Raw genomic sequence first — 27,634 nt, forward strand, 5'->3', positions numbered from 1 at the left:
ACAAATTTCAAAGAAAATGCTACTCACAGTGAACACAGTGAGGTCAGGGACTGCCAGCAGAGTGAGCAGAGGGGCTACTGCGCCGTGCTTGAGCACCCTGTCTCTAAGAGCCGACCCGTCGCCTGAAGAGAGAAGTAAATAATTATGCACAGAAAAAAAAAAAATTTGAAAATGTTGGGATGGGCGAGGTCACTCACGTGAATTTCAAACCATAATTTGAACAAATTTCAAAGAAAATGCTACTCACAGTGAACACAGTGAGGTCAGGGACTGCCAGCAGAGTGAGCAGAGGGGCTACTGCGCCGTGCTTGAGCACCCTGTCTCTAAGAGCCGACCCGTCGCCTGAAGAGAGAAGTAAATAATTATGCACAGAAAAAAAAAAAAAAAAAAAAAACACATTTTTGCTAATTACCAGCGATATTTCCAAGAGCCCAGACTGCCTGCTCGCTGATGTGCTGCTGGGGCGAAGCGACCAGGCTGATGAAGGCAGGGATGGCCCCGCCGTCCACCACGGCCATAGTCTGAGCAGACGTCCCCGAGGCGATGTTGGTCAGCGCCCAGGACGCCTCGAACTGGATCGGAGGGCAGTCAGTGAGGGCAAGGAAGGAGACGAACTTGGGGATGAGGCCGGAAGCGATCATCTGGTCGATGGGAGGGTGTTTGTCACGGGACAGCAGCTTCCTGCACCAGAAACATTGGAGTTAAGAATTTATTATATACAATTTTAAAAAAGCTCTGGTTTGCAGCTTTATTTTAATAAATTATGAATTACCGTGCAGCCTGGGTTGCCTGCAGCTGGGACTCGAGACTGCCACTGTTCACTCCAGCAACAATCTCCTCGACAGTCCACTGTCTGAATGCCTGCACAGGTAAGGAAAAAAACAGAGGATTAACAAACAGGAAGTATTCAGCCACACACACAACATTTTATAAGCAGATATCAGAACAAATACCAAAAAATCCTGCTTGGAGTTGCACGTCCTTGGCCTCATGGCATAGTTGCCCAGGTCATACTTGGGTTAAATTGAGATATTTGCATAATACTGATCCCCTGAAATTGCTACATCACCCTGCCTGAATATTTGTTAAAGTCCAAAAATAATGTGCAAGTTATTGTCCCCACATTTCAGTCAATGATTATCAAAGCCCATTAAAATTTGACTTAGGAAGTTATGCTAGGAGGCCAATATAACTAAACTGCTATATATATTTACCATCAAAATCAGAGTGACGTTTTATAATGCAATTGTGAATTTCACATTGTCGTTTATAATATACCTGATCCCTTCTCTTCGGGACCAAATTAGTGTGAAGAATTACCCCCTTAATTTACTCATTTTAGTCTGGCAGTAATGTAGGACAAAAATAGGACCCAAAAACATTAACTTCATATGAAAACTTATGTCGCTTAGGCCCTTGGCAAGATATGCTAAAAGGTTCACCTGGCAGTTCTGGTTTCTTTCTTGGAGGGGAGACGTCGCCTCATCCGGGGCAGCGGCCACATTTCTCCTCTTGAACATCTGGTCATCCTTTTTGGCCTTACGAAGCTCGACGTTCACCTCCACTCTCCTGCGTCGGAGCTCCTGCGTTAAATTCAGATAAAGCGTGTAATTATGGATTCAGCATTTTGGTAAACTCTAGCTTTGCTCAGTCGTATACAACTCACGTTAGCATCTCTGCCTTTGTTCTTGAATTTGTTCAGGCGTGCGACGTTCTCGGACATTTTTGTATGTTTGTGTGATTAGGGAGTGCAGAGAACAGGTCTTGTAGCGGTGTAATTCCTGTGCAAACAATCCCTTTTATGTCGCTTATTATTTCGCTTGAATAACAAGACCTCGTGCATTTTCTAAGGCACCAGAAAATGTCAAGATAAGAACACACCACGTTCAAATTTTAAATTCAGCTACATTTGTCAATTAACTAAGAAAATAGTAAATACAACGTGAAAAAACCCACAAAGCATATAAAATATTTAAAAAAATAAAAATCAGAAGTAGCAGTCGGACACTTACCCAATGCTGGAGCAGGAGATGTGTAGTTAGAAAATGCCGCACAGACCTTTAAATTCCAGAAAAAAGTCCTCTGATTGGGCCATTCGAGTCAAAGCATTCATTCGCCGGTGTTCATTGGTCGTTTTGAAAAAAAATCACATGCGTCACCGGAAACACCGTCACTTCACGAGAACATCGCGAGATGTGGACTCCAGTTTGCCCTGATCCAGGATCAGTTCAGGCTGAATACGGACCTACTGTCACAATGCGAGCAAACTGTTCCAGGATCGAGAGTTCGACGGCGATATTTAAAATTCTCTACCAGGAAGTTATTTAACAGAAACTTTTCTATTCTCAAAATTCAGTTCGGCTTATTTATTTTTGTTCTAAAGCCTACAATAAGCCCCCTCTTTATACAAAACTGTAAAGTTATTATAAAGCTTTGTAACAGCTGTAAAGCTATTGATAGCATTTTCTGTTAAAAAAAAGGTATTTTATGTATACTATAAATATCACTAAATAAAATTAATTACATTCAAACGGTAAAACATATGTATAAGCATTTCTGTTGAAACGATTAAATGAAAGTGGTTTAATAGGTTTTTCAAACTTGATCTGAAGTTTTCAGTCATTTTATGTCACAAGAAGAAATTTTACAATATATGGAAAAAGTATGTAAATTCTCAGCAACAGTTCATTTTCTTAGACATTTAAATCACCAAACAGAAATGTATTGCAAAAATATTTAAGCCCTTTTCTCAAAATTAAAACTAAGTTGAAGCAGATGTGTTTTTCAGTTTATGGAGTTAAACCATTAATTTAGATTTAAAACAAAAAAATATTTTGTAATTATTTCTGGCTCCAATTTAACATACTGAATTTGGTGTATATTTGAGTTTATATTTATGCGACTATATATGGAGACAAAAGTGAAGTAAACAAGCTCATGTTAAAGTTTTTTGGGGGGTGGGGGTATGGGGGAAAAAAATAGAACAAATTAGTCTTTTAAGTTTTATTAAGTTTCATATACATCAATATTTCTTCAGCTGTAATACAAAAGAAAAAAAAAATCAAGTCAAAATCCAATGAATTTTTACAAACAGGGGCAGGAAACCTTGAAATACATCTTTTCATTCTTTCTCAGTCACTACTGCAAAGCAAGTCATTTACAATAGCTTATTATCATACTCTCAGTAGAATATTTATATACGTTTAACCAAGAAGACTACTGATGTCCACATAGTTAGTACTTTAGTACTTAAAACCGTCTTTCATGCCGCTTCAGAATGAACGATGAGTGGAAATGCGTGAGGATTAAAACATTGCTCCACTGTGACATCTGAATTCAGACACAAAACTCTTGAAACATGATGCTCAGATAAACTCAGTCATTGCGTTTCCATAGCAGGTCCCTGTTTGAGAAGACCAAAAAAAAAACAAAAACAAAAACAAAACCCAGACTTTTTTTTTACAACAGTTTGAGGGTGAAAATTGACTTAAAAAAAAAAAAAAAAGAAAAACATAAATGGAAACATGAGAGCTCCATAAGAGTTTTCTCCGAGGTAAACTTCCATCTGAAACGCCTCAGTTGTTCTCGCCTCTCTCTGCGCTGGCCCGCTTCGTGAGGACAGGTCCCCTCCCCCCCCAACCAACCCTGCGTCCATCAGAGTCACAGTTCGACGGGAACGGGGCGGGGGAGAGCGGAGAGGGAGGAAAAAGAAAGAAGCCAGATTCCTGGCAAGTGCATTTTGTTTGCGTAACGTGCGATGCTTTCTAAGAGGCGGCAGAAGACTGAAGCTTGTTGTTATGAGACCTACAGGATGTGGAGAAGAAGGGGAAGAGTTGAGAGCTCTTCAGGTTCTTTACTGTTGCAGTTAGTCACAGACAGAAGATGCAAAACGCTTCGGGGGGGTTGTGTGGCCATGTTGTGCGGCCATCTTGGCACGAACGTCTCCGTTCGAGACCAGACCTTTCATGACCGCAAAACCTTGCGAGTCGAGGAACAGGAAGACGCACTTCTCTCTCTCTCTTCAGACCATTTTAGACTAATAAAATATTAATAATCTAAAATGAGATTTTTTTTTTATTATTATTAAAAAAGGGTCAAATACAGTCAGACATATAATCTCACAACCACTGTACATCATAAAATGTAGATAACATCCAGAACTAAAGGTGAAGTAACATACAAAAATGTTTCATAAATATACCTTTATAAAAAAATATGCAGCTTTTTTTTAATATATACTTTAGTCAACACCTTCAACATGTCCAATTCAACTGAGATGTTTGAACAGAAATAAATAGACGCTTGTGAGTAAAAAGCATTTAAAACGCTTGATTGAGCACAAACGCCGGTATCCTAATTTCTTCTGAAAGAGAACAAAATGGCTGCCATGTTTCCTGTTCCGCTATGATTACAAGTCATTCCTCAGAAAAACAAAAAACAAAGAGCACATTTGGTGGTTGTGAGTCTGTGTGTGTGCACGTGTGTGTGGGGGGCTTTTCTTGAGACTTTTTGCCGTTTTTGGAAACACATAATTAATTTCTTTTTGTTTGTTTATTTCAGTGTCAACAGAGAGACCCCCCAGCATCCAGTCCAGACTCCAGCTAGACTGGCACACTTAAGAATCAGACAATCTGCAAGAAACAAAAAGAAGATGGAATGGCTTAAATCACAGGCATGCAGCACAGGTGGACAAACACACACACAGACGCAAATGCAAAAAAATGTCCAAGACGCAACCAGAGTCAGTGTTGAGACGGTGAGACGTAGTGAGCCTTGCGAAAAGTGTTTCATATTTTGTCACGTTTTAACCACACGCCTCAGTGTTTTTACAGGGATTTTATTTGGGACCAACTTATTGCGTAATTGTGAAGTGGAAGAGAAATTGTACTGAACTCTTTCTACAAACAAAAACCCTACACAGGAATAGGAGCAGGTTTTTTTGACAGGTCACCGTTACAGCAAATGAGCCTCAATTAGCACAACGGCTAACTCTGCTTTTCTTCTGTGGGAACAGAAAAGATGCTAAGAGCTGAAGAGCCGAGTTTAAAACAGGGAAATCCTTAAGAAAAAATGTTAGAGACTGCAAAAGAGTTAAGAACTGGTTCAGAGGTCCGCTGGCTGCGGTAAGACTTGAAAATATCTATTCATAAATAAATTTAAAAAACCATTTACAATTTCTTTCCAGTTCACAATTATCGGCACTCTTCTGCTAACATGCTGACACCAAAGCTAATTTCTCATTTAGCACTTTAAAAGCGTTTAGCACACCTAGCTTCCCCTAAATTAATTTCTTCTGGATAAACTCTGAAGCTCTAATTTAATTGGCTGTTTTGTTTTGTAAACTTTCAGCTCAGTAAAGTTTGACATTGGTGATGAAGTTTTGTTTATCGACTATTAAGAATTTTTCAAGTTCAACGTTTATATGTGCACTCTTATTTTGACCGTGGGTGAAAAGTGTTTACGCGGCAGTTCGGTTTCCTCTCCTCACGCTCTCTCAATAAAATCAATGTGTAGGCATTACAGAACATGCAAATTACAAGGTCAAAATTAAATTGCTGCTTGAATTGAAGTTAGCGCTTTAGCATTAGCTCCCGCTACATAAATACCACGTTGGTGTGGTGGTTAGTGGAACCAACGTTTATGATTAGTGCTTTAGTGTAGCTAGCTTCTCAGTTAGCGGTGCCCACCACTGAGTCCCAATAAAATACATTGATGTTTGTGGTTTAACGCAACAAAATGTAAAACCTTCTGATAGTATGGACACTTTTCCAGGCAATGACTGTGACCATATGCACATGTAGAAAATAAATAACACTCTATGACTTCAAGCTGCGCCACACATGCTTGTAGTTTAAAAAAAAAAAAAGACAGGCAGACATAAAAACACGGATGAAGTTAGAAAATAAACATGGTAGAGTTTCTCCATAAAGAAATGAAATCTTTACGAGCACAAACAAGCGAATCCTCAGAACCTCGGTTCGGCAGGAGCAGCAGAACTTCCTACCTGCTGGCCTTGAAGCCTTTCAGCTTCTGTACAAAGAAGGCTTCGAGCACCTCGGCGCACTGAAAGAAGGGCGTGTCGTTGGGGTTGTAGTAGCGGCAGTTGTCGAAGATTTTGGTCACGTCCGCCACGAACTCTGTGAGCTTCTGGTAATGTCGCTTTTGCAAACGGGTTTCCATTGTGGAAAAATCTTGAAAGAGAGACAAACGAGTATGAAACGAGCGTCGCGTTCACTAAAAGGCATGCGGCGAGCGGAGGCCGTACCCATCGGCTCCTTGATCACGCGGTAATAATCTGGCGCGTCGTGGGGATCCACCGGTTCGAGAAAAGGCCACGCCATTTTGTGAGACTGACGAATAACAAACAGGCAAAATTTATCTTTTATTTTTTAGTAAAGGACACATTTGTCAGAAAAAGATGCATCACATTTTACACACTTTGTAAAATTCTGAAAAAAGCATTCAATACAAAGTCCATCTATTTTGATTAACACTGACTTCACAATCTCTAGAACATATATTCAAGTTTGTGGTGATGACATGACAAACGTTAAGCAGTTGGTAAAAATCCAGAGTTCAGATTGTAAAGAACAAAGAGAGAGAGAGAGAGAGAGAGAGAGAGAGAGAGAGAGAGCTCGTACCTGTAATGACCGTAATATTCTTTTCAGCCCCTCGTAGTCTCTGTCGGTGAGCGGCGACAGCACCGTCATCGCGTCCTCCGTGGACTGGCACTGCGGACACACGTACACGTCGATGTGATTGGCTTCGCTCTGCAGGATGCCCACACAGCGCCCGTGGTACCAGTTCTGGCAGCGGTCGCAGCCGATGTAGAACCTGTGGGTGAGGATTGGATGACACAGGGTTTATGGGAAGACACAGAAGACGCAAACTATCCCAGCCGGAATTTCAGATCTCGTGCTTTAATATTTATTTATTTAACTTTTTAAAGGTTAGTTGACCAAGTTTGACCAAGTTAGTCAACCTGCTGTTTTTTTGTCAGTTTCTTTATAATTTTTATTTTACATTGGTTCTTCTAATCCTAATTGCACTCACTGACCGACAAGCAGCCATGGACAGAAGTGAGACATTTGACGGATCCTTACTGCGTGTCGTCGTACGGCGTCCGACAGATGCAGTACAGCTCCTCGTTGCTCTGCCCCTCCTGGCTGCGTTTGCAGTCGTTACACACAAAGTCCTCCAGCTTCTTGGCCTCCTTTTCCGTGATTCCCACACAGGCGCCGTGGAACCAGTTGGAGCAAAGATCGCACCCGATGTAGAACCTGCGAGGGAGGAGAGAATGTTCTTTCTTTGCAGAATTCGGACCAAATTTGAACCAACATACGGCGGGGAGGCCCTCTGAGCTCACTTGGACTCGTCATACGGCGTCTTGCAGATGCAGTACAGCTTGGTGTCCTTCTTGTGGTCCTTTGAGGTAGAAGACAGCTTCTTCTTCTTCTTCTTGTGTTTCAGCGAGCCGGAATCCCGCTCTGCGTCGCCATCCCGCTCCTTCTCCTTGTCCCGATCTCTGTCCCGGTGTTTGTCGCGCTCCCGTTCTTTGTCCCGGTCTCGGTGTCGCTCCCTGTCCTTCTCCCTGTCCCGCTTCTTGTTCTTCTCGTGGTACCTGTCCCTGTCCCTGCCTTTGTCCTTGTCCCGCTCCTCTTCCCGCTTCCGCTTGTGGGACGAGGACGCGGAGGAGTGGGAGCCGTGGGAGGAGTGCGACGGGTGGGAGGAGGCTGCCTTGACGGTCGCCGCGGCGGCCTGGGTGATGGCGGCGCGCGCCTTCTCCTTTTCCCTGTGCAGCCTGGCCAGGTCCCGCCTCAGCTCCTCCTAGGAAGAGAAATCACTTCTCAAGAGTCTGGAATCGCAATTTCTAGAAATCCTGGCCCGGTTTAGTTCCGGAAACTAACCTGAACTTGCAGCTGCAGCTCTTTGTCCAGCAGCGCCCTCTTTTTCAGGATCTCGGCCTTCAGCTGTTCTTTGTGCTTGTACAGCAGAGCGGTCAGCTTGGTGGCGTTCTGCTTGGAGCGCTTCTGCTCAACCACTTCCTCCTTCTTCCTTTTCTTCGCCGCCTGCTTCTCGTCCTTCTCGATCTTGTCCAGGATGAACTTCATCACCTGGTTGCACATGATCATTCTGAGGGGAGAGAAAGGTAGAGCCTTAGCTGTGGCTTTGCTGTTTTAACTGTGTGGAACTACAGCTGACGATTATTTTTTAAATCAAACGTTATGACGATCAATCGGATAAGGAAAACATTCCACATTCTGCAGATTTTTCCAATTTAAAAATACGCGAAAACATACAAATAATTCATTTTTTAAATTAAAAAATAAACATTTTATTCTGCCTAAAATGCAAAAACATTTGAACTTGAAGCTAAAACTGCCACTTCTGGGTAGAACACAGTTACAGACAAAGAAAGAAGTTTTTTTTATCTTCAATGGAAAATGTATATATTTCCTGTACAGTTTTGACTTAATTATTGCTCTGAATATGTTGTTCTTCCAGTAAATGGCCTTTTTTTTTTACTCCAGTTAAAGTTTAATTGATTACCAAATTAGTTGACGATTATTTCAATAACCAATTAATCACGATTAATCAATGACTACTCCAATTAATCATTTCAGCCCCAGCTATTAAAAAAACTGCAAAAAAAAAAAAAAAAAAAAAAAAAAAAAAAAAAAAAAAAAAAAAAAAAGCAAGCTTGTTCTTCAGTCAGTGAAGTTTCTCACAGTGGGCAAAAGAATCCAGAAATTTCACTCAAGAGCAGCGACACGTAGTAAAATTACTCAAGTAGAAGTACAAAGTACAGCAAAGTAAAATTACTACTAAATGTTTTATTTATTTATTTTTTTTCCAAAATGTTACTTGAGTAAATGTAATCGGGTTGGATATGAGTTGCAAAGTTTCATTTCCCTTTGGGATGAATAAAGTATTTTTTAATTGTTGTATTATATTAATAATAGTGATATCTAGCTTATAACTTGAGCTCCAACCTCTGGTTCTCCTCCCGCTCTGCTGCAGCCAGGCTCTTCCTTTGTTTTAGTTGTTCTGCTGAAGCATTTTGCTTTACTGCCATCTGACAAGCAAAAAAAAAAAAATCCCATTAACCTTCAACTTATCTAGAGAGAGAGTTCATTCATACAGAAAAAACATGAATAACTGTTGTGCCACTGCGTCTCACCGGTTTCTGAATGCCATCTTTAGGACTAATGACATGCAGGTTCTGGTCTTTGGGTTCCCTTTTAGCCTCGTTATGTTTCTTCTTCTTTGGTGGTTGTTGCTGTTGCTGCTGCTGTTGCTGCTGCTGCTGCTGCTGTTGGTGCTGCTGCTGTTGCTGCTGCTGCAGTCTCTGAAGCTGCTCCTGAATGCTCGCTGGTGCCTGTATGGTCACCATGTTCTGGATCTGGTGGGCTTGGATCTGGCCCCCTGCCTGTTGGATCTGGATGGGCAGCTGCAGCTTGATTTGCTGGGGGACCGTGCCCCCCTGCTGCTGGGCCTGCGCTTGGATCTGGGCTTGGATCTGGGCGGCGACATGAGGCGGCAGGGCGGAGAGCAGCTGCACCGGCTGCTGGAGGCCCGACACTGTGATGAGTTGGTGCCTGATGGGAGACTGGACCTGCAGCTGAGGCTGCGCTTGAACTTGAGGCTGGCTCTGAGGCTGGAACTGGACCTGGAGCTTAGCTTGGACCTGGCCGTGGGGCTGGACCTGCAGTGGCTGGGGGACTTGGGTCGGTGGCGGCGACTGCACCTGAAACTGAGGCTGCGTTTGGACCTGGGTTTGAACGTGGACGTGGGGTTTCTGCGGACTTTGGGCGAGAATCTGGTTTTGCTGCTGCTGCTGGATCTGGACCTGGGTGTGGAGCTGGGTTTGGATCTGCTGCGGCTGAAGCGGAGTCTGGGCCTGAGGTTGCGCCGGAGGCTGCGACTGAATCAGAGGCTGTTGCGTCGGCTGAGGTTGCGTCTGAAACGCAGCTTGAACCTGGGGGTGGTACTGAGGCTGCGTCCTGGCCTGGAGCTGCATGGAGGGGGACTGAACCTGAGTAAGGGGTTGTGGCGATTGTTGCGTTTGTGGTTGTATTTGAGCCTGCGGTTGGAACTGAACTCTGATCTGGGACTGAATTGGAGCTTGAACTTGAGGCTGGAGGTGTGGAATCTGCTGGACTTGTCCGCAGGTCTGGATCTGCGCGGGCCTTACGGCCGACACAACGGAGGAAACGGGTAACCCCTTCATGCTGACCTGAACCGCTGACGCCGCCACGTGGGACACCTGCTGCACAGATACAATGGTAGGATGCTGGACCAGCACTTGGGAGTGTGGAGTCTGAGACGTCTGAGGCGAAGGAGCGATGGGCGAGTGGATGGAGACTAGTGAGGGAGAAGACGAAGGAACGGAGGCCATGGCTGGTGATGTGACTGGAGTTGCGGCCTGAGCTGGAGCCTGAGAAGACGATGATGGAGTCCAGTTTTTGGGCTGAGCTGCCCTCTGTTCTATCAGAGCTACAAAAGGAGAAAAAACCCCCAAAGGGAAGTGAATATTAAAAAAAAAAAAAAAAAAAAAAACAGTACAATGACATGTTGGATTTTGGTTCTTTACCTGGCACTGAAGGTATGGTAGACGTGGCTGTGACCGGTGTGACAACAGCACTTGCCATGGCTGCATGAAGGGGCGCAGAAGGCGCAGCCTGTATTTGGGTTGGAGCTTTTGCTGGGAAAGGGATGGAAACCTGGGTGGACACGACAGCTATAACGGGAGCAGAGACGGGCGCCAGGGCCGGCGTTGGTATTTGGACAGGCGAAGGTAGCGAGGCGGAAACGGGAACCTGGGGTGAAACCTGGACAGCTGGCCTGACCGACACTGGACTCGAGGTCTGCATCTGGAGGTGGGTTGAGGTCAAGCCTGGAGGTGAGCAGACAGACTGGGGCTGGAACTGGACTTGGGTTTGGAGGGCAGTGTGTCCCGGTACGGGAGGGGAACTTGCAGTTTGGGTTTGTGCTGGAGGTGAACCTGCTGTAAGGGTGGAGATCGGTGTTTGTGGGATGGCTTGGATTTGTGTGGGGGTGGAGGAGAAGCCTGGTTTATAACTTGGGTTGAGGTTTTGTGGAGAGTCACCGACAGATCTCACCACTTGCGGGGGTGCAACAACTGATGGTGGGGGGGTTAACACCTGTGTGGAAGGCTGTGCTAAAGAAGGCACCGGAGAAGACGTGTGTGCCTGTGCGGGGACGGATGAAGCAGCTGTAATGTGTCCTCGTGGAGAGGCCTGAGGTGTAGGCGTCACAGGGGACGTGACTTGGTTCTGGACAGGAACAGAAGCTGGGCTGGGGGCACAGCTCGGCTTTGGTGAGGGGCTCCCGACGTGTGTAGGGGCAGGAAGAGGCGCGGCCATTTGCGTTTGGGCTAAGGCTGATGGAGTCGTCTGGACTTGGGCTGCGGCTCGCAATTGAGGAGGAGAAGATGTTAGGGTTTGAGGGCTTGGAGTTGTGGCGGGCTTTGTAGGGGTAGCGTTCATGGGGGATGAAGTCGAAACGGCTGACGATGGGGGCATGGGAGTGAAGAGGAAGCGCTGGATCTGTCCGTTGGGCATGGCTGCCTGCATTAGCTGCTGACCAGGTCCGGGGATGACCGTAACACCCTGCGGGATGATCTGAAGCTGTCCCTGGGTCTGGCCTTGACCCTGGATCACCACAGTCAGACCCGGGTTCCCCCCCTGAAAAATGTCAGAACAATATTCTTAATATCAAATGAAAATTAAGACATAGTTTCAGTCCAACTTTCTGAGCCAGAAAAAGGTTTAGAGACTCCAACCCCACAGCGAGTCGCTTTTTCCAAGATCTCCAAGATAAATTTTCTGCCACCCCGGAGTCACTATTACAATTACAAGGCCAGTCAGTCCTACTAGAGTTAATGTTCCAAGTTCTCACACCCATCTCAAATCTTTCAGAATCGAAACATATGACCTCCACCTCAACTTTTGCAATCTACACCAACTGTTCATGTGTAAAATAGGAATTCATACAGATTATATACATTAAAAACATTTCATAAAGGTTTTTTTTTATTGTTTTGCACAAGTTACTTGGACATTAGGAGAATTTCATCCACCTGAAATAACAGAAATTGTTTTAACCAAGAATAAACAAGAAGTCCAGAAACTTCTGTTGCCATCATGTTGTCCTTGGGAAAAAGTCGCCAGCCTTCAACTAGAGGCTTACAGAAAACATCTGTNACTTGAGATCTTGCAAAAACTAAACATCTTTAACATCACATCTAAATAATTTAAGTTTTTTTTGTTTGTTTTGTTTTGTTTTTTTAAGTGGATGATACATGGTTAACTTTCCTTCACAGTGGGAGCGACAGCTCCGTTTTTAGATAAGCAGACAGGAAAGAAAGTACAAACTCACCTGTGCGCTCTGCGTCAGCTGCATGAGTTGAGCCATGGTGAGTTTTACTTGGCCCTGCTGCGGCCTCGGGGCCTGAGAGGAGCCAGCAGAGGGCTGTCCGGGAGTCGAGGCGACTGGACCCGAAGAGGCTGGCAGGCCTGCAGCTCTGGGAGCGGGAGGCGTACCGGGGGCGGCTGTGACTGCAGGCTGAGTGTGACCCATCTGGACTGCAGTCGGCTGACCTGGGATCACATTTGACACACTTATTGATTCTGTATGGCTTAGAAAGAAAAAAAAAAAAAAAAAAAAAAGTAGATTTTTGACAAGTCACCTTGCTGAGCTGCTGTTGGATTTCGAACCGTTGAAGTCATTTGGTTCCCTGTTGCACCGGGTGTCTGGCTTACTGTTGTTGTGGCCTAGAAGAAACATTAAAAAAAAACAAAAAAAACAACCTTTAAGATTATCAAGAAAAACACTCTGCGTATTGGATGACAATAAAACGGATGAAACCAGAAGACCTTTTGCTGGGTGCTGGAGGTCGCGGCTCTGAGGTTGATGTTCCCAGTCGTTGGATGTAATGTGCTGTACGTCCGGAGGTTTGCTGGAGGTCCGGAGGGGAAGATGCCCAGAACCTTCTGTTGAACTACACCTGCCGACAAGATCCATCATGTCAGCAGAGGAGCGTCACAGATTAATATACAAATGTGTAAAGGCATGCTCTGCGTGTGTGTGTGTCTGTGTGTTTCATAAACACCTATGTGGTTTTAAGACTCTTGAACTGGCATGCACATTTCCACCAGTACAGACTCACGAGGGGACAATTTACTCATCATGCTGAGGGTCAACACGTAAAACAAATTTAGGCCTTCCACAGGACAGTTTTCCCATCTGTTTTGGCAATCGCAGCCCACCGGCCTTGCCAAAGCGGATGGCGCTCATGCTCCCTACCTCCTTGAGTAGAAGGCACATTGAGTGTGACAATCTTGCTGTTAGCAGGCAGCGGCAGTTTGGCGGCGAGGACGTGGCCGGCCACAGTCACTGGGCCGCCAGCGATCTGGAAGGTTTGCTCTGAGGCGGCGACAATGCTGCCGGCCGCCGAGGCTGCAAGACACACCACGCCACCTGGAGTCACGTGTAACCCGGACAAAGGGGCCGCGGCGACGGCCGACCTTCAGCCGAGGTGTCCACTGTGAGGTCCAAGTCCGCAAGAACGAGTAGAACGCTTAAAAGTTCGATTTTTTATTTTTATTTTTTGTTCTTTTTTAGTTCCTACGTCAGGGTTGGATCTAACGTCAGATTCACAAAATTGCTGATTTTCGTAGGACTGAAAGTGGACACCGAGAGTTATGAAATTATCTTTTTGGCAAGGCAGTTTCGATTGGTGACATGGAATGTGATGAACGATTATAAAAAAAAAAAAAGAAGAGACAAGACGTTGTATGAATGGTTGGGCTTGAAAAGCAACACTTTTTGGTGACTCCGTCTCCGATACATGAATGTCTGTGACGATGATACTAGATGACTCCTTACCTGAGCTGCTGCTGCTGTTGTTCTGGCCCTGCTTCACCCAGGAAGCGAAGGACTGGTGGAAGTTCTTGTCCTGCTGGAAGGGAGCCGGGGAGCCCAGTTTGGAGGCCAGGACCATCTTGGCTCCAGGTGTCATTGGACTCATCCTCTGGCCGGTGGAGGTCGGTGTACTGGGAGCGCTGACTGCGGTTGTGCTGGTGGTGGTGGTCGTGGCAGTAGTGGCGGTTGTGCTGAGTTTTTGCTGCTCGAGACGTTTCTGAAAAAACATTTCCAGTTAAGATCTGGAGAAAATGGCGATGAGGGTTTCTGCAGGTGTCGCCATCTCAAATTTAAGACTTTTAAAGACCATTATGAATGGAGCTCAAGACTTGGATCGTGACAGAAACGTACAGAAGGAAATTGCAAATAAATAACTTGTGTGTGTTAGCCATTGGCTAACTTCCGTTGCCAGGACGAACATCGTCCAGTCAACCAGCAATAAGTTTGCACTTCGCCATGATGGGCATAAATAAACTAGCTAGCTTTACCCTTGGAGGCTATATTAGCAGCTAGTTAGCGGTAGCCGCAAGAGTCACAGAACACATTGAAGATGTCTGCAAATGACTGAAAGAAAAAATAATCAAACTACATTTAATATGCAGTTACTTAAGTAAAATAATGACACCTCATTTCTTTTTTTTGCCAAATGATGATTTAGGCTAAATAAATAAATAAAATCCCTTCTGGGACAAAATGACTGAGTCTATTACTTTAGTAAAGTGACCATTTGAGATTAAATAGTCCCAAGACAACCAAATTTAAGACCTCCAATTAAAGTATTTAAGGCTAACTTTTTTTTTTCTCTTTAATGACTTTTAAGACATGTTAAGACCTTAATATTAGACACATTAAGATTTTCCAAGGCTGCGCAGACACAGTGCTGACAGACGCAGTGTTCAGTCTCAATTTGCAGCCGTAGCTGTGTCATGTCGTCACCTGCTGAGCCGCCAGTCTGGCCTGCTTCAGCTGATTCTCCAAATGGGCCTTCACTTCCTCTGCGGTCTTCAGAGTCCCGCCGGTTTTGGATGGATCTAAGCCTTGCGACTTCTCTCTTTCCACTCTGGAAAACCCAAAAAAAAAAAAAAAAAAAAAAAAAAAAAAAAAAAAAAAAAAAAAAAAAGATTAAAAATGCAGAGTAGATAGAGACAGTCCTTTTGAAAATGACTCCTTCACCCAAAAATATATTCATAGTTTTGACAATTTGGATTGTGTGTTTCTAACCTCTCTGCGAAGGCTTTTATTTCCCAAAGCTCCAGCTCCTCCTCAGGGACCCACGTCTCCACGGCGATAGGCCCCGTCTGTTTGGCCGGCTCCTGCTTTTTAGGCCTCAAGGCACTCGAGCGCAGACCTTTCCTTTGAGGAGTTGGAGTTTCTAATCACAGAAAGGGTTAAATGCTTCTGGTTTGTCTTATATTATTTCTCTTATAGTGCGTTTTGTCCAGATTACTCTCAAAATCTACATTTGGTGGTACTTAATTCCCCCCAAAACCTCCTACCTTTGGGAGTGTCTCTGTTTCCGATGGGGCAGATGATCTTCCTGATGCAGTACTCTGAGCGAATGCCATGGGGCCCGACGTCCCTCCGTCGAATAATCTCTGTCGTGATTATGTCTGTGTCTGTAGTTTCTAGAGACAAAACGGTTCCTAGTTTTAAGTCACTTATGAGGAGAAAGTCTTCTTTTGGACAAGAAGCCTCGTTAGTTTAGACGAGTTACGGCTCTAAGGGAGTCGAACATTAAAAAAATGGATTATTTGGAATAAAAATTGAATAAAGAAAGAAAAATGAAGAAGAAAAATGCAACTGAGAACTTGTTGACGGACTGAAATGAGACATCTACAGTGAAAGTAAACAGTCTGCCAAACTGACATGACAGGAAGTTCATCACTGTAGCGAAGCAGCTGTAATGATAAACTGATATTTTTTTAATGTCAGAAAAGAAATGTCTATTGCAAAAGTTTGAAAATTAAAATATCTTAAATGCAAATGGATATGTTTTGCATTGTTTGTGTTGTTCTTTCAGTAACTGGCTTTTTTTTTGGAGTCTGTAAACTCCAGTTAACGATTAATTAGTTACTAAATTAAGTTGACGATTATTTCAGTAATCGATTAATCATGATTAATCCGATTAATCATTTCAGCCCTAAGCAAATGCTGAATTTTTCTCACCTTTCCGAGTCGTTCCCACCGCAGCAGAAGGCTTCACAGCCATGTCGTCCCACCTGAGGCAGGCCCACAGCAGCCTTAGCATCAAGCTAACGCCTGCCAGTGACCTCACTGTCTGAAGACGGTATCTTAAAAAAAAAAAAAAAAGTGTGCATGTTACATAAATAGATGTTTACGAAGGAAGAAAGATAAGACTTGTACAATCTGTGCATGTCACCGACCTCCACGAGATCCCAAAGGTGGGCCGAGGCGAAGGGTAGGGCCAGATATCAGGGGCCGGCTTGGCATTGTAGCTGAAGATGGGCACTTCCTTGATGCCCGCCTTCCTCCCCAGCCTCTTCAGGTCATCATTAGGCAGGACAAAAATGCTCTTCTTGCTACTCTTGGTGACAAACTTGCGGTAGGACGGCAGCGCCGTGCCAGAGCGCGCCTTCTTGGACCTGGAGAACCGCAGGAGTCTGACCCTGTCTCTTGTGGAGTATTCTTTACTGATCGTCATGGAACCAGTCGTCGTGGAGGCGGGCGCGGCGGTTTTGGCGTCGCTGGGTTTTCTTCTCAGGGAGACGGGTGCCACTACGCCCAGTTGGGGAGTAGCAGAAACGGTACCGGAGGAGACCGAGCTACTTTCTGCTGAGGGAGTTTTACTGGAGCTGTTGGATGTGTCGTCCATAGAAGATTTCTGAGGCTCCTTTGATGAGTCGTTAGTGATTGAGGTCTTTACATCCTCTCTAGATGAGCAATTGTCTGTAGTACTACTGTTGTGGAAAGACGAACTGGACGATTCCAGCTTGACAGGCAGTGACCCCTCACTCTTTACAGCTGAATAATCGCCACTGTTCAGAGTCTCTGCCTTGTCCTCAAGATGGTTCTCCAATTTGGGGATTTTCGGAGGTGGCAGGTGTGCTGCGCTGGACAGAACGTTTCGTGAGAGGTTCCCGTTCATCAAAGACTTGACAGGCTCTTTCTCGGGTTCCAACGCGTCGCCCTGGACCAGAGAGACGGAGTCTGCAGAGACGGTTTTGCCGTTGATTTGTGCAAGACTGCTTTTGCTTTCCAAGTCCATTTGTCCGCTGCTTTGATCCACTTCGTCGTACCCCCGCTTCTTGACGTTCTCTCCGAATCTCTTTGTTATTTCGTTGTTCCCCGTCGTCTCCGGCAGACGACTGTTGATGCTGTTGAGTTCCGGTTCTCCGTTCACTTCCTTATGAGAGTCAATGGCCTTCACCTCTGCTAAGTTACTCTGGCCGGACTCGGCGGAATCGGATTTGACGTCCGCCTTCGAGTTCGTGCTCTCCTCATCAAAGTCGAGCTTTTTGACGACAGGATCTTGCCCTCGTAGGTTTTCTTCCTTCTCCTCCGTTTTAACGCTCGAGGACAGAGCCGGCTGCTGCTTGGCGTTCGTCGTTCCTTCCATCTTGACGACGGCGGTGGGTTTCGCGGCCGTCGTCTTGGACAGGAGGGCTGCCTGCCTCATCCGCTCGAGTCTCTGCTTCTCCTCCAGGGTAAACTGCTTGACCCGCCGCTCCAGCAGCCCGTCCAGTTTGGACGGCTTTACTTTCTTCTTGTAGGCCGTCCGCAGCTGGAAACCCTCGCTGACGTTCACAACGTCGTAGAAGATTTTAGCGGGGATCTCCTCGGTTTTGGGTTCTTCCGGTGCCTGCGACGTTTCCCTTGCTGCGGTAGCCGGGGAAGGACAGCTGCTTTCGACTTCATCTTGGACAAAGAGATTCAGAGGTTAGCTGACGAAAGAATTAAAACCCCGTTCACAATTGCAGATTTTTACCTTTCTTGTCGACATCCATTTTTTCCTCCTCTTCACCAGCAGGCTTTGCTTGCTCATCTTTTACAGAAATGTCCTCTACATTGTTGCTGAGAGGTTGGCTGCCATTAACCACAGATGCATCCTGGGACAATGAGTCGGGTTCCTGCTCCTTGACCTCTGCACTCTCAGGAACCTGCTTCTCAGTTTCTTTTAAATCCTCCGTCTTCATGGAAGGTGTTGCACTCTCTTTTCTCGATTTAGCTGAATAAATAAATCAAAAACCAGCGTAAGCCTCAAATGTAAAAACATACGACAGAGGACAACGGACACATTTGGAGGAAGTTGCTTTACCTTCCATTTCTTTGCGGTAGTTTACGTTTGTGTTCCCCGGCAGCTTTGGAACGAAACGCGGCACGTGCGTCTTACTGACCCAGATCCAACCACCATATCCTGTTACTCTGTACTCTTCCCCTTTTTGCTTCCACACCTTAGAAGAAAAAAAACAAACACTTTTTTAGAAAACATTTATATGTGCAACAAGGATCTGTATGCATGGAATTAGGGTTGCAACTAACTGTTATTTTGGTAATGAATTATTGTGATGAAAACGGTACATTCTGCAGATTTTTCATTTAACCACTTAAGCTTCTTTTATAGGTTTTATTGCCTAAAGTGCAATTACATTTGAACCTGAACTAGGTGAAACTAAAACTATGCCACTTGAAGAGCTCTGGGTATTTACAGACAAAGAAGATGATTTTGTTTTTTTTGTTTTTTTTATCTTGAATGCAAAATGTATATTTATATTTTTTTGTACAGTCTTATCAATTATTGCTCTGGATATGATGTTATTTCCATAAAAAGAAATGCGGTTTTTAAACTTTCTCACAGACACACAAAAAAAGTCTGAAAAGTGCAACATGTTTTCGTATAAATCCCTTTCCAAGCCAAATAATATCTCCGTACTCTACCTGGTGTTTGATGGGGATGGTGTACTTCACCCACGTCGCCTGCTGCAAAGTCTCTTCATCCTCAAGTTTTTTCTCTCGTTTCTTCACCTTCTCCTTCTCGTCCCGCTCCATGGAAGTCATCCGGTGCATTCTGAATGACGCAACGCGAAACATACGAACAGTGTTGACAAGGACACGCATCAGTGAAACGCCAAGCTGAGCCTTGCTCCTCCTTTACCTCGTGTGGCCGAGAGAGTCCTTCCAGACGGGCAGCATGACGACCGGTTTGATTGCACACTCCAGGATGGCCAAGGCCAGAGCAAATTCCCTGGCCTTGCTGCACATCTGTACTGCTTTGTTCCAGTTGGTCCTACAAAGAAAAAAGAAAAACATACCGTTCAATGACATAATACAGACAAACATTCACGTTTCTCTGTATTTAATAGAAAAAGCCACCCGGACGCACCTGTGCGACGCCCAGTTGGGGTGCATGAACGGTCCGGGGACGTTGGTTTCCAGCTGGATGATGGTGAGGCGCAGTGTGGAGACCGTCAGACTCCGCACCCCGTGGATGGAGCCGTTCCACTTGAACTCGGACGCCGTGGTCAGGCTGAACTTGTGCGAGAGGTGGCGCTTCTTGTCGTAGTCCTCGCGGTGCTGATGCTTGTTGAGCGCCAAGGTGTTGGTGCTGTACTGGTTCTGGTATACCCTGTATTTGCCCTCCTGACCCAACTTGAACAGGTTGTCCAAATTCACCGCCAGGTCCCTTTTCAGGAAGGTGAGGAGCGACGTGTTGGCAGCGGGAGATGACTGGAACGGAGACGGGACGGGTGTTAGGAGTTCATCAGCAGGAGGATTCAGTTTCTGTTGAATCTTCACCAGTTTCCTTCGTTTTGGGAGACTGGCCAATGTGAAACTGTTCGTATGCACTGATCTAATCAGACATCTGCAGGTGTATATTCAGCAGAAGTCTCTCTACTGGTGCCAACTTTGTCACCATTATTAACAACTTCTCAAACAAAAACACCAAAAAAAAAAAAAAAAAAAAAAACAGCATTGGCTGAAATTGGAATTGGCAAGTTTTAAAAGATCATGGATCGGCCAGAAAACTGTAATTGGTCCAATATAACTTTGTCGCTATATTGAGTGACTTCTTAGTTAAAAAAAAAACATATTGGCAAAAACAGCAGGTTTTTAAAAATCAGTGATCAGCAAGAAAACTGCAATTGGTGCTCCGCTCGTTTCTACACACGCGACTTATTCCACTTTAAGGCTGGCAGCATGATTCAGATGCTGTTACTACAACTTTGCTCAATTTATAACAGCAGACTTGGTTCCACAGACATATTGCAATCATTACAAATAAATTAACGCTTCTATATTTAATTTAAAACAAACAAAAAGAATCCCCCAGGACGCCTCACCTCTTCGTTGCCTTTTTGTATTAGATTTCTCGGTTCGTGTCCTGCTCCGCTCTCCTTCTTCATCCTTTCATTGTAGTCCTCTGGCAGAAAGAAGTCGAGTCGCCCTCACATCGTTAAGACAAGAACAATTCGACACAGCCGAAACTCAAATCAGACTCGATGTTTCATTTTCCATATTTGTGCTTACCGGTCCCATCCTGGCTAGTAAAGGAGGATCTGGAGGACCTGTCGGCCAGGTCGGGGGGCTCCACCTTCTTGAGGCCCCCAGGTGCAGAGAGTGGGTCCCCGTCGCTGGGTGCGTCCGGCTGACACGGCCACTCTTGTGATTTGTTCTGGCTCGGTGACGACGACTCATCACCTTTTGCGTCTTTGCATGTGGACTCCGACTTCTGCTGCTCGTCTACATTATTTATATTAAAGAAAACCGAAAACAAGAAACAGTGAAAGCAGGTTTTCTAAAAAAGCCAGCTGCAGGTGACAGGCTATGGTAAACAATAAAAATAATTAGGATTACCAGCGATCTTTACAATTCAAACATGCTGAGGATCAGAAATACACACTTAATAACAGATTTTGCTGGACGATAAATTGTCCGAGTAATTATTGTGATAAACGATAATCATGTTGTTTTCAGACCATTTTAAAGTATAATGTCTGAAAACATTATACAAGTTCGCCCTCTCAAAGACTAACAATCTTTCACTTTGTAACAAACTCTTAACCCTGGAAGTGGAAGATATTTTAAATATCCAAAATAAAACATAGCAAAACAATAAATAAAACTGAAATAAAAACCTACATACAACTAAAACCACAAATAAAATGGATTATGAGGTATCTGTAAACAAAAATCTTATTTATCACGATAAATTTCTTGTCACGATAAAAAAAAAAAAAAAATATCGCTATTTGATCAATTCCACTTAATAATGGTTTTTTTTTAAAAAAACTGTAGATATTGTCAGGATTGTTAGTTTTACAATCTTCTCCACTGCTCAACAAATTTGAAGATATGATTAAATGCAGTTACTTTGTGAGCTTTAGTGATACAAATCAAATCAAACTTCTTTGGCACTATTACTTTGTTCTATCGTTACTGCCTCACAAACACAAAAAGCAGTAATAATAAATAGTTATTGTTATGGTCAGGTTTATTGTTATCAAAACAGAATATTATGATGAAACTTATAGACGCAGCATCCAGTGTCCCTCAGAAGTGTGCAGATTTACGTTTACCAAACAAATCATGACATGTTTAGGTGCAAACAGCCAGGAAGCTGTGTATTATAAGCCTGGCGGGTCACCAGGCTTTACATTCATCCCCATCAGGCTAAGCATTACTAGTTTTATTCTAACATTTGGATTTTTTAAGACTTTAGGTCTCGTTAATAGTGTCTTCTGATAATACATGGTGGGCCGCTGGATGACTAGCGCCCGTACAACCAGGTTTAGCAAGTTTTCTGGGGAAAACCCTGAGCAGGGTGTGAAAGCTTGACTTTAGGACAAACAATGACTCAGGGGCGGTGAAGAGGGGGTACCTGTCTGTCCCTTTGTTGCCAGTTGAGTGGAGTCCTCGTGGTTCTCAGATTGGGCCGTTTCATTGTTTGGCTCTCGAGATTCAGTGTTGGGTGCAGCTGCGTCCTGGGAGGCGGAGGAATCGGACACGCATCTCTCCTCTGCAGGAGGCTGAGCGGTAGCTGCTGTGGTACGGAGTCATATCGACACAGATTCACTCAAAACCTGTTTGAAAAACATAAACTGGTTGAGCATATTCTATCTTCTTTTTTTAATTTTACCCTGTGAAGTAGTGTCTTCTGTGGGCTCGCCGTCCTCCGCTTTGTTTTTCTGCGTCGGGAGCTCGGTCGTGTTTACGGAGTCCCCTTCTGCTCCCTTCTTCCCCTCCGCCGTCCGTTTCTTTGCCTCCTGCTCCTCTCGCCTGATCTTCAAACGCTCCGCGGACACCTCTGCAGATGAAAAGAAGCAATTAGACTGAAACCGAGGCACCATTACCGTTTCAGGCCATGTCATTTGAAGGCATCATTGGAATTGTTGAAAAATGGCATTGTTTTCTGTTGGGCAAATCAAATCCATGTTGGCGGTCTGAAACTGCGACTAGTTCATCGTCGTTAGAAGCAAAATTACGTTTTGTTGATCGACTTTTGGGACTTCAATAATCTGCCATGTACGACAACTAATCTACTTCCCTCCTTTTAATCCCTACGTTGTTACGTGGTGAAAACCATGTAATGCGGTTCCTGAAAATGACCATCTTAACTGAAAACTGCGCTTTGTTCATAATGGAATGAAATATTTAAAAGCGGCACGCTGTCATTTGCTCACTTTCCATAAAGACTGAAAAAAGAAAATTGCTGAAAACCTGCAGAATCAAATTTTAACTGACGCAGTTTTCCCGTTTTGTGAAAATTATTTTGAAAGTAAGTACACCCTGTAGTTTCAGCACAATCTGTCATAGAGGCGTTCTTTGAGGTAGTAATGTAATGTAGGAATAATAGTATTACTATTAGCAGGAACAGAAATAGTCTCAAGAGACTCCTTTACAGCTGCAGTTGTACAGAGTAATGAACTTAAATTTTTACTGGGTTTGTAGCTATTCATCAACGCAGACTGGCAGCTCTGTAATCCAGTCTCATTTCTCAGAAGCTAATCTATATTTTGAAAGTGATTTATTGTTCAAGATAAATCCCGATGAGCTAAAACATATATTGACAAAGATCTTGGATTTGAAATCAGCCATGTGATCTCTGATTGGTGCGGCTCTGAGTACGTATGAGTAAACCAAAAGTGAGTTAAGTCACTCTGTTACTCCTATCCTTCCAAAACCTTTACTGGATGATCATGTGCATCAACACATGAGATTGATGCCAGGAAGCAGCCTGCAGCAGGCGCACGCTTCAGACAATGAAAGATACCCCCCGTAAGTGTTCCTTTAAGCCAAAGGTGCCAAGAAATCTCACTGCTGACAAGATTTAAGTGTTGTAGCGACACACAAAGGAAGTCTGGCTGAAAGAGAGAGATAATAGGGCAGCCAAACATAAACGGAAACTGCTGGCTAAGAACTGAAAAGGTCTTCAAACCACTGTAGCGTCTTAGAGGAAGGCCGAGTGGAAAACAGTTGCTCGTTATGTCAGGGAGCGCAAAGAGCAACACCCAACTGTCACCGGCGTTGATAAAATACCTCAGACCTCTGGTGGAGCACATAGATGTGTGCTTTCCCTAAACGTTTTGAGCCAGACATAATCCCAAGCAAATCAAACGTTTGCTTAACAGTGCCACGTGTTTTCCCCCTCGAGTTCTGAGGGCAGCAGGTTTACGGCGTACCGTTGACGGCAGTGAGGTAGGCCTTGTTGCTTCCACGAGCTCGGTTGGTAAGATCCTCTGTGATGTCCATGTGAGCGTGCATTTCCTCCTTCATCTCCTCCAGGGTGGCGTGGAGGTCCGTCTCCCAGTACTCCTTGTCCAGACCCTCGACGAGCTCCTCTAGCTGTGCCTTGCTGCTGTAGTACCAGATCTTTTTCTTCTCGCACTCCCCATCTTCTTCACTGGGAAGAGACAATGGAGGATGTTAGGACGGGTCTAATCTGTGAAAATATTCGATCCCTGCCAAAATATCAATGAATGTCTACTAGGGTTTCCCCCAGTGTATTATAAGTCTGGCGGGCCACCAGGCTTTACTTGCCCCGTATAAATTTTATGGATTAAGTGACTTTGTACAGGCTAATTTTGTAACAGTACAGACTAATAAGCTAATGTACATATTATGTATAACATAATTAGCTACAATTACTTACTAGCTAATTGTAACTAATCAACTTGCAGTCACATCAGCAAAAAGCTAACATGAGTTTAGACATAGTTGCGTCTAAACTCATCACCATAGGTTTTGTCTCATCCTTCGCAGGGTGTGTTCAACTAAATCTATTTGATTCCAAACTTCATATGATAAAACAGCCGATAAAGAACAAACACGGACAAATTGGTGTGCAGCCCTGAAAACCATGCATAGAAAGCTAAACGTTTTGAACAATCCAACCCTTACTTTGAGAACATTTATTCAAAACAATTCCAGGTCTTTTCTTGTGCTCTCACGTCCAAAGGATTTTGGGTCTGGATTTAGGTTAGTGTATTAGGATTGCCATGGGAGAACCATGTCTGGGTGAACTGTTTTTCCTATCCTTTTTACCATCAATTTTTGATCATAATCTCGTTGTCAAAAGAAAAAAAATAAATAAAAAGCAGCGATAACCCATTTTTGTTTTACAGGCAATAGTTAATCAGATTTTGTTTTTGTAAGAAAGGTTGCCACACCTTTTGAAAGACAAATAGTCTCATAGCACCACAAACCATCCACCTTTACCAACAGTAAGCATGACATCTATTTTCTCATTTTTACCTTTCTATGTCCTAGTTTAATCTTCTTCTTGCGTGTCCAAAACACACATTTCAAGTCAAAGTAACAGCAGCTTTTAGCAAACTGCTTACCTTTACCAGAACAAGCCTCACTCCTTGTCAATAGTTTGGTGTGTAATGACTGATTGGAATCATGGTTTGGTTCCCTAACAATGAGCTTTGGAGATGTTTGTTTTACCTGCAGTTTGTCCAGAGTGGACAAATAATTATGGTTCCAACATAGCGGATACCAGAAATAAGAAATTAACCTCTGTTTCCCAGGGAAACAGGATGTCATGGATTGCTAATTTGAAGTTCTTAGAGTTTTATTGTCTTCTGATTATACAGTTGATCTGAGTTTCTAAGAACTTCAAAAGCTTCCAACACATTCTCTTGTGTTTGAATGCTTTGCAGAAAATGCTGAGCTCTTGTAATACCTCTGTATATCTGAAGAACCTAAATATGGATTACCAGAGAATGTCACCAAAAACATAAGCTAAACAGGCGGTGATTGCCCCAACTCACATAACAATCCTTCGATTTAGGAACCAGTATTTCCTCTGGTGGCGATCGTATCCGATGGGCTCCTGGCGGATGTAAGGCCTGTTTTTCTGTGCCTCGGTCACACAGTCCGTGACTCCAGGCACCTTATGTGCCACGCAAACCTCACACTGCCATTCATCCTCCGGAACCTCTTCCAGCGGCGGTTTAACACACTCCAGGTGGTAGACAGCAGAACACGTCTCGCAACACAGCAAGTCTCCCAGACGGTGGCACACACGGCAGTGGTCGTCGTACTGCATGCTGCCGTCGGACATGAGCTCCTCGCGGGCAATGTTAGTAGTGAGGAACTGGTCCACTAAGAACTGTAGCACCTTAACCTTGCTTTCGAGAGAACCGCACGGATATTCGTCTGTCTCCAGGTACGGCAGAACATGGTGGAACTCTCTGTCGCTTTCACAGTACGCCCGCAAAACCTCGGGCCAGGTCATGCCGTCGATAAAGTACAGAGTAGAGTTGACGCTGTCCTTCAGGTCAGCAGGACCAAAAGTAGTGTTGGAGGAGTCTTCCTCACGCAGGATGGCCTTCAGCAGGGAGATGTGCGTCTCCGCTATCAACGTGCATTGCTCCTGGCCGACTAAGGCGGCGCAGAAGTCCTCGAAGCGGAATGGGGAGAGACGCAGGACCGAGCTGAAGTTCCGCAGCACCTCATAGATGGAGCTGATGTTGAGCAGCTCCACACTGGGCACCAAGAGATCCTCGGAGGTCTCCGGAAGCTCAAGAGGAGGGATTTCCTTGTCTTCCAGAATGGGAGTGCGAGGACGGGGAGCCCGTAACTTCTTCTTTCCTGCAGGATTAAAAGAAAAAAATATTTCATTACACTGACACATCATTGCAGAATAACATAAGAAATTATTCAAAAACTGCTTGAAACAAAGTACATTTCATCACTTAAATGCTTTTGAAGACATTTCAAACTCTACAAAGCTGGAAGCTTCTACAAGAGCTACTATGGCTGAAGTTGCTCATCATTAGCTTAATGAGGCTGCCTCATCCTCATACAGCACAGTGGCTGTCAAATTAGCCAACATTAACGCTAATTAAACCTCTCTATAATGACAGGTTTACTACAAAGACATTAGGTGTAATTACTATCCAGAGTCTCGAACAAATAAAGTAACTTGTTCTAAGGAAAGCTGCCAAAGTATAAGAAAATGACAAGCATGCTAGCTAGGCTAGTGTTAGTTAGCTGTGTGTGTTTGTTTTCTTTACGGCTAATTAAACAAAACAGAATTAAAGTTCTTGTTTCAAGCAAAGGTTTGAAAAGTGTGGGCTGCAAATATGAAGTGTGTTTTTGTTTTTATTTTTTAATAGCTGTCACACAGTAGGCAACAGCTACCTTCAGTGCTAACATTAGCTTGTTATAAGCTAAGTTATTAGCTACGGCTATGACAGCTAAAGCTACAGAGACCCTCAGATTCTTTTTGGAAATGAATGTGAACTACACGATAACGTCAGGCGACGGAAACAGGTTGGGCTACTGATACGGTTGATGCTTCAATCCACCTGCAGTGGCTTCAATGCGGCCCTGTTTGCATACAGTGTGCATTCTCCATTTTGAACAATAACCTTACTGCTTCCTGCACTGTACACAAGCTCCTATTATTGCATGCTCTGACCCAGACGGGACCTCCAGAGCCGAGGGTCCGTTCAGTGAGCAGTGATTACCCGGAGTGCTGGCGTGAGTGCTCTGGCTCCGAAAGCTACTCTCTGTGCAGAAGCTGGCATCATCCGCTTCCTCGTCCAGCACATCATCTTCCAGGCAGTCAGACTCCTCATTGAGGGCCTCGTCTTCCTCGGACTGAGGTGCCTCCTCAACAAACTCGTCCTCCTCCGACCGTAAACTCACAGCATCGTCCTCCTCGTCACTCTCGTGGTCGTCATACACCACTGTTTTGGACACAGCAGTCCGTCTTCCACCGCGACCACCTCTGCCTCCTCTTCCTCCACCGCCACCTCTGCCTCGTCCCCTGCCCCGTGTTGACGTCGCTTTCCTCTTTCTGGCCGTTTTGGGGGGCTCCCTCGTCGGGCTTTCGGCGTCCTCATCCCCGCTGTCTCTAAACCTGGGCTTCAGGTTCCTCCTGGGTCGCAGACCCCGGGTTGCAGCTGGGGATGCCTCATCGGTTTGTAGCGGTTTGGGCGGCCTGCCCCTTTTCCCTCTCATGATAGGCGAAATCTATTATTTTAGAATGCCAAGGTTTGCGTGCAAATGGCATACGCGAATGCGAGCGAAAACGGTGTCCCTACGGAGCCGAACGAGCGCGGACCCCAGAATCGGCAGAACACCTCGAAGCCCCCGTGTCCCTTCGAATGTGAAAGCTCAAAACGTTAGCCCGGCGTCCCGTTCAGGTTCGCCTAGGGCCGCCATTTTTCTTCTCTGCCTCTCTGGCTGAACAAACAGCAGGGCCTCACTACAGGTG

At 44.7% G+C, this 27,634-nt stretch overlaps 2 protein-coding genes across 8 annotated transcripts in view; both read right to left on the bottom strand.

Moving 5' to 3' along the window:
• The window catches only part of kpna2 (karyopherin alpha 2 (RAG cohort 1, importin alpha 1)), a 7,542-nt gene extending 5,421 nt beyond the window's left edge, over window positions 1-2,121 (bottom strand). The window contains exons 1-6 of one of the 2 annotated variants that reach the window (XM_015052306.1): window positions 2,013-2,121; window positions 1,667-1,781; window positions 1,443-1,583; window positions 773-861; window positions 413-681; window positions 257-342 (exon numbers count right to left, since the gene is read on the bottom strand). In XM_015052306.1, the coding sequence (XP_014907792.1) occupies window positions 257-342; window positions 413-681; window positions 773-861; window positions 1,443-1,583; window positions 1,667-1,723 (642 nt within the window). In that variant the 5' untranslated portion in view covers window positions 1,724-1,781; window positions 2,013-2,121. Of the gene's footprint in view, window positions 1-247; window positions 343-412; window positions 682-772; window positions 862-1,442; window positions 1,584-1,666; window positions 1,782-2,012 lie in introns of both variants that reach the window. The other variant, XM_015052305.1, reaches the window with a different exon arrangement.
• Window positions 2,122-2,988: 867 nt separating this feature from the next.
• LOC106959599 (nucleosome-remodeling factor subunit BPTF-like) lies at window positions 2,989-27,634 on the bottom strand. 6 transcript variants are annotated; one of them, XM_015052292.1, is made up of 32 exons: window positions 26,883-27,634; window positions 25,179-26,001; window positions 23,586-23,806; window positions 22,043-22,210; window positions 21,785-21,943; window positions 20,434-20,646; window positions 20,247-20,326; window positions 19,289-19,632; window positions 19,061-19,192; window positions 18,844-18,973; window positions 18,224-18,359; window positions 17,894-18,133; window positions 16,332-17,823; window positions 16,114-16,238; window positions 15,444-15,572; window positions 15,169-15,319; window positions 14,884-15,007; window positions 13,912-14,164; window positions 13,330-13,482; window positions 12,900-13,033; window positions 12,713-12,797; window positions 12,403-12,623; window positions 10,595-11,708; window positions 9,182-10,497; window positions 8,994-9,076; window positions 7,908-8,133; window positions 7,367-7,827; window positions 7,104-7,280; window positions 6,642-6,834; window positions 6,266-6,350; window positions 6,005-6,191; window positions 2,989-3,804 (listed from the first exon to the last, which is right to left on the bottom strand). In XM_015052292.1, the coding sequence occupies exons 1-32, from the start codon at window positions 27,376-27,378 to the stop codon at window positions 3,765-3,767; spliced, it is 9,891 nt and encodes a 3,296-aa protein (XP_014907778.1). In that variant the 5' UTR covers window positions 27,379-27,634; the 3' UTR covers window positions 2,989-3,764. The 6 variants fall into 6 exon arrangements, with proteins under 6 accessions (XP_014907778.1, XP_014907776.1, XP_014907777.1 ...); XM_015052290.1 differs by having other exon boundaries at window positions 21,785-21,946; XM_015052291.1 differs by having other exon boundaries at window positions 12,900-13,030; window positions 21,785-21,946; window positions 26,883-27,633.

This window comes from Poecilia latipinna, unplaced genomic scaffold (assembly GCF_001443285.1).
Source record: "Poecilia latipinna isolate Pla-1442-1.1 unplaced genomic scaffold, P_latipinna-1.0 Scaffold1100, whole genome shotgun sequence".
Lineage (NCBI taxonomy): Eukaryota > Metazoa > Chordata > Actinopteri > Cyprinodontiformes > Poeciliidae > Poecilia > Poecilia latipinna.

Coding starts and splice junctions, on each gene's coding strand:
- LOC106959599 (XM_015052290.1), bottom strand. CDS start 27,378: ATGAGAGGGAAAAGGGGCAGGCCGCCCAAACCGCTACAAACCGATGAG. Junction 26,002..26,882: donor CACTCACGCCAGCACTCCGG/GTAATCACTGCT, acceptor TTAATCCTGCAG/GAAAGAAGAAGTTACGGGCT. Junction 3,805..6,004: donor AAAGGCTTCAAGGCCAGCAG/GTAGGAAGTTCT, acceptor CACATCCTGTAG/GTCTCATAACAACAAGCTTC.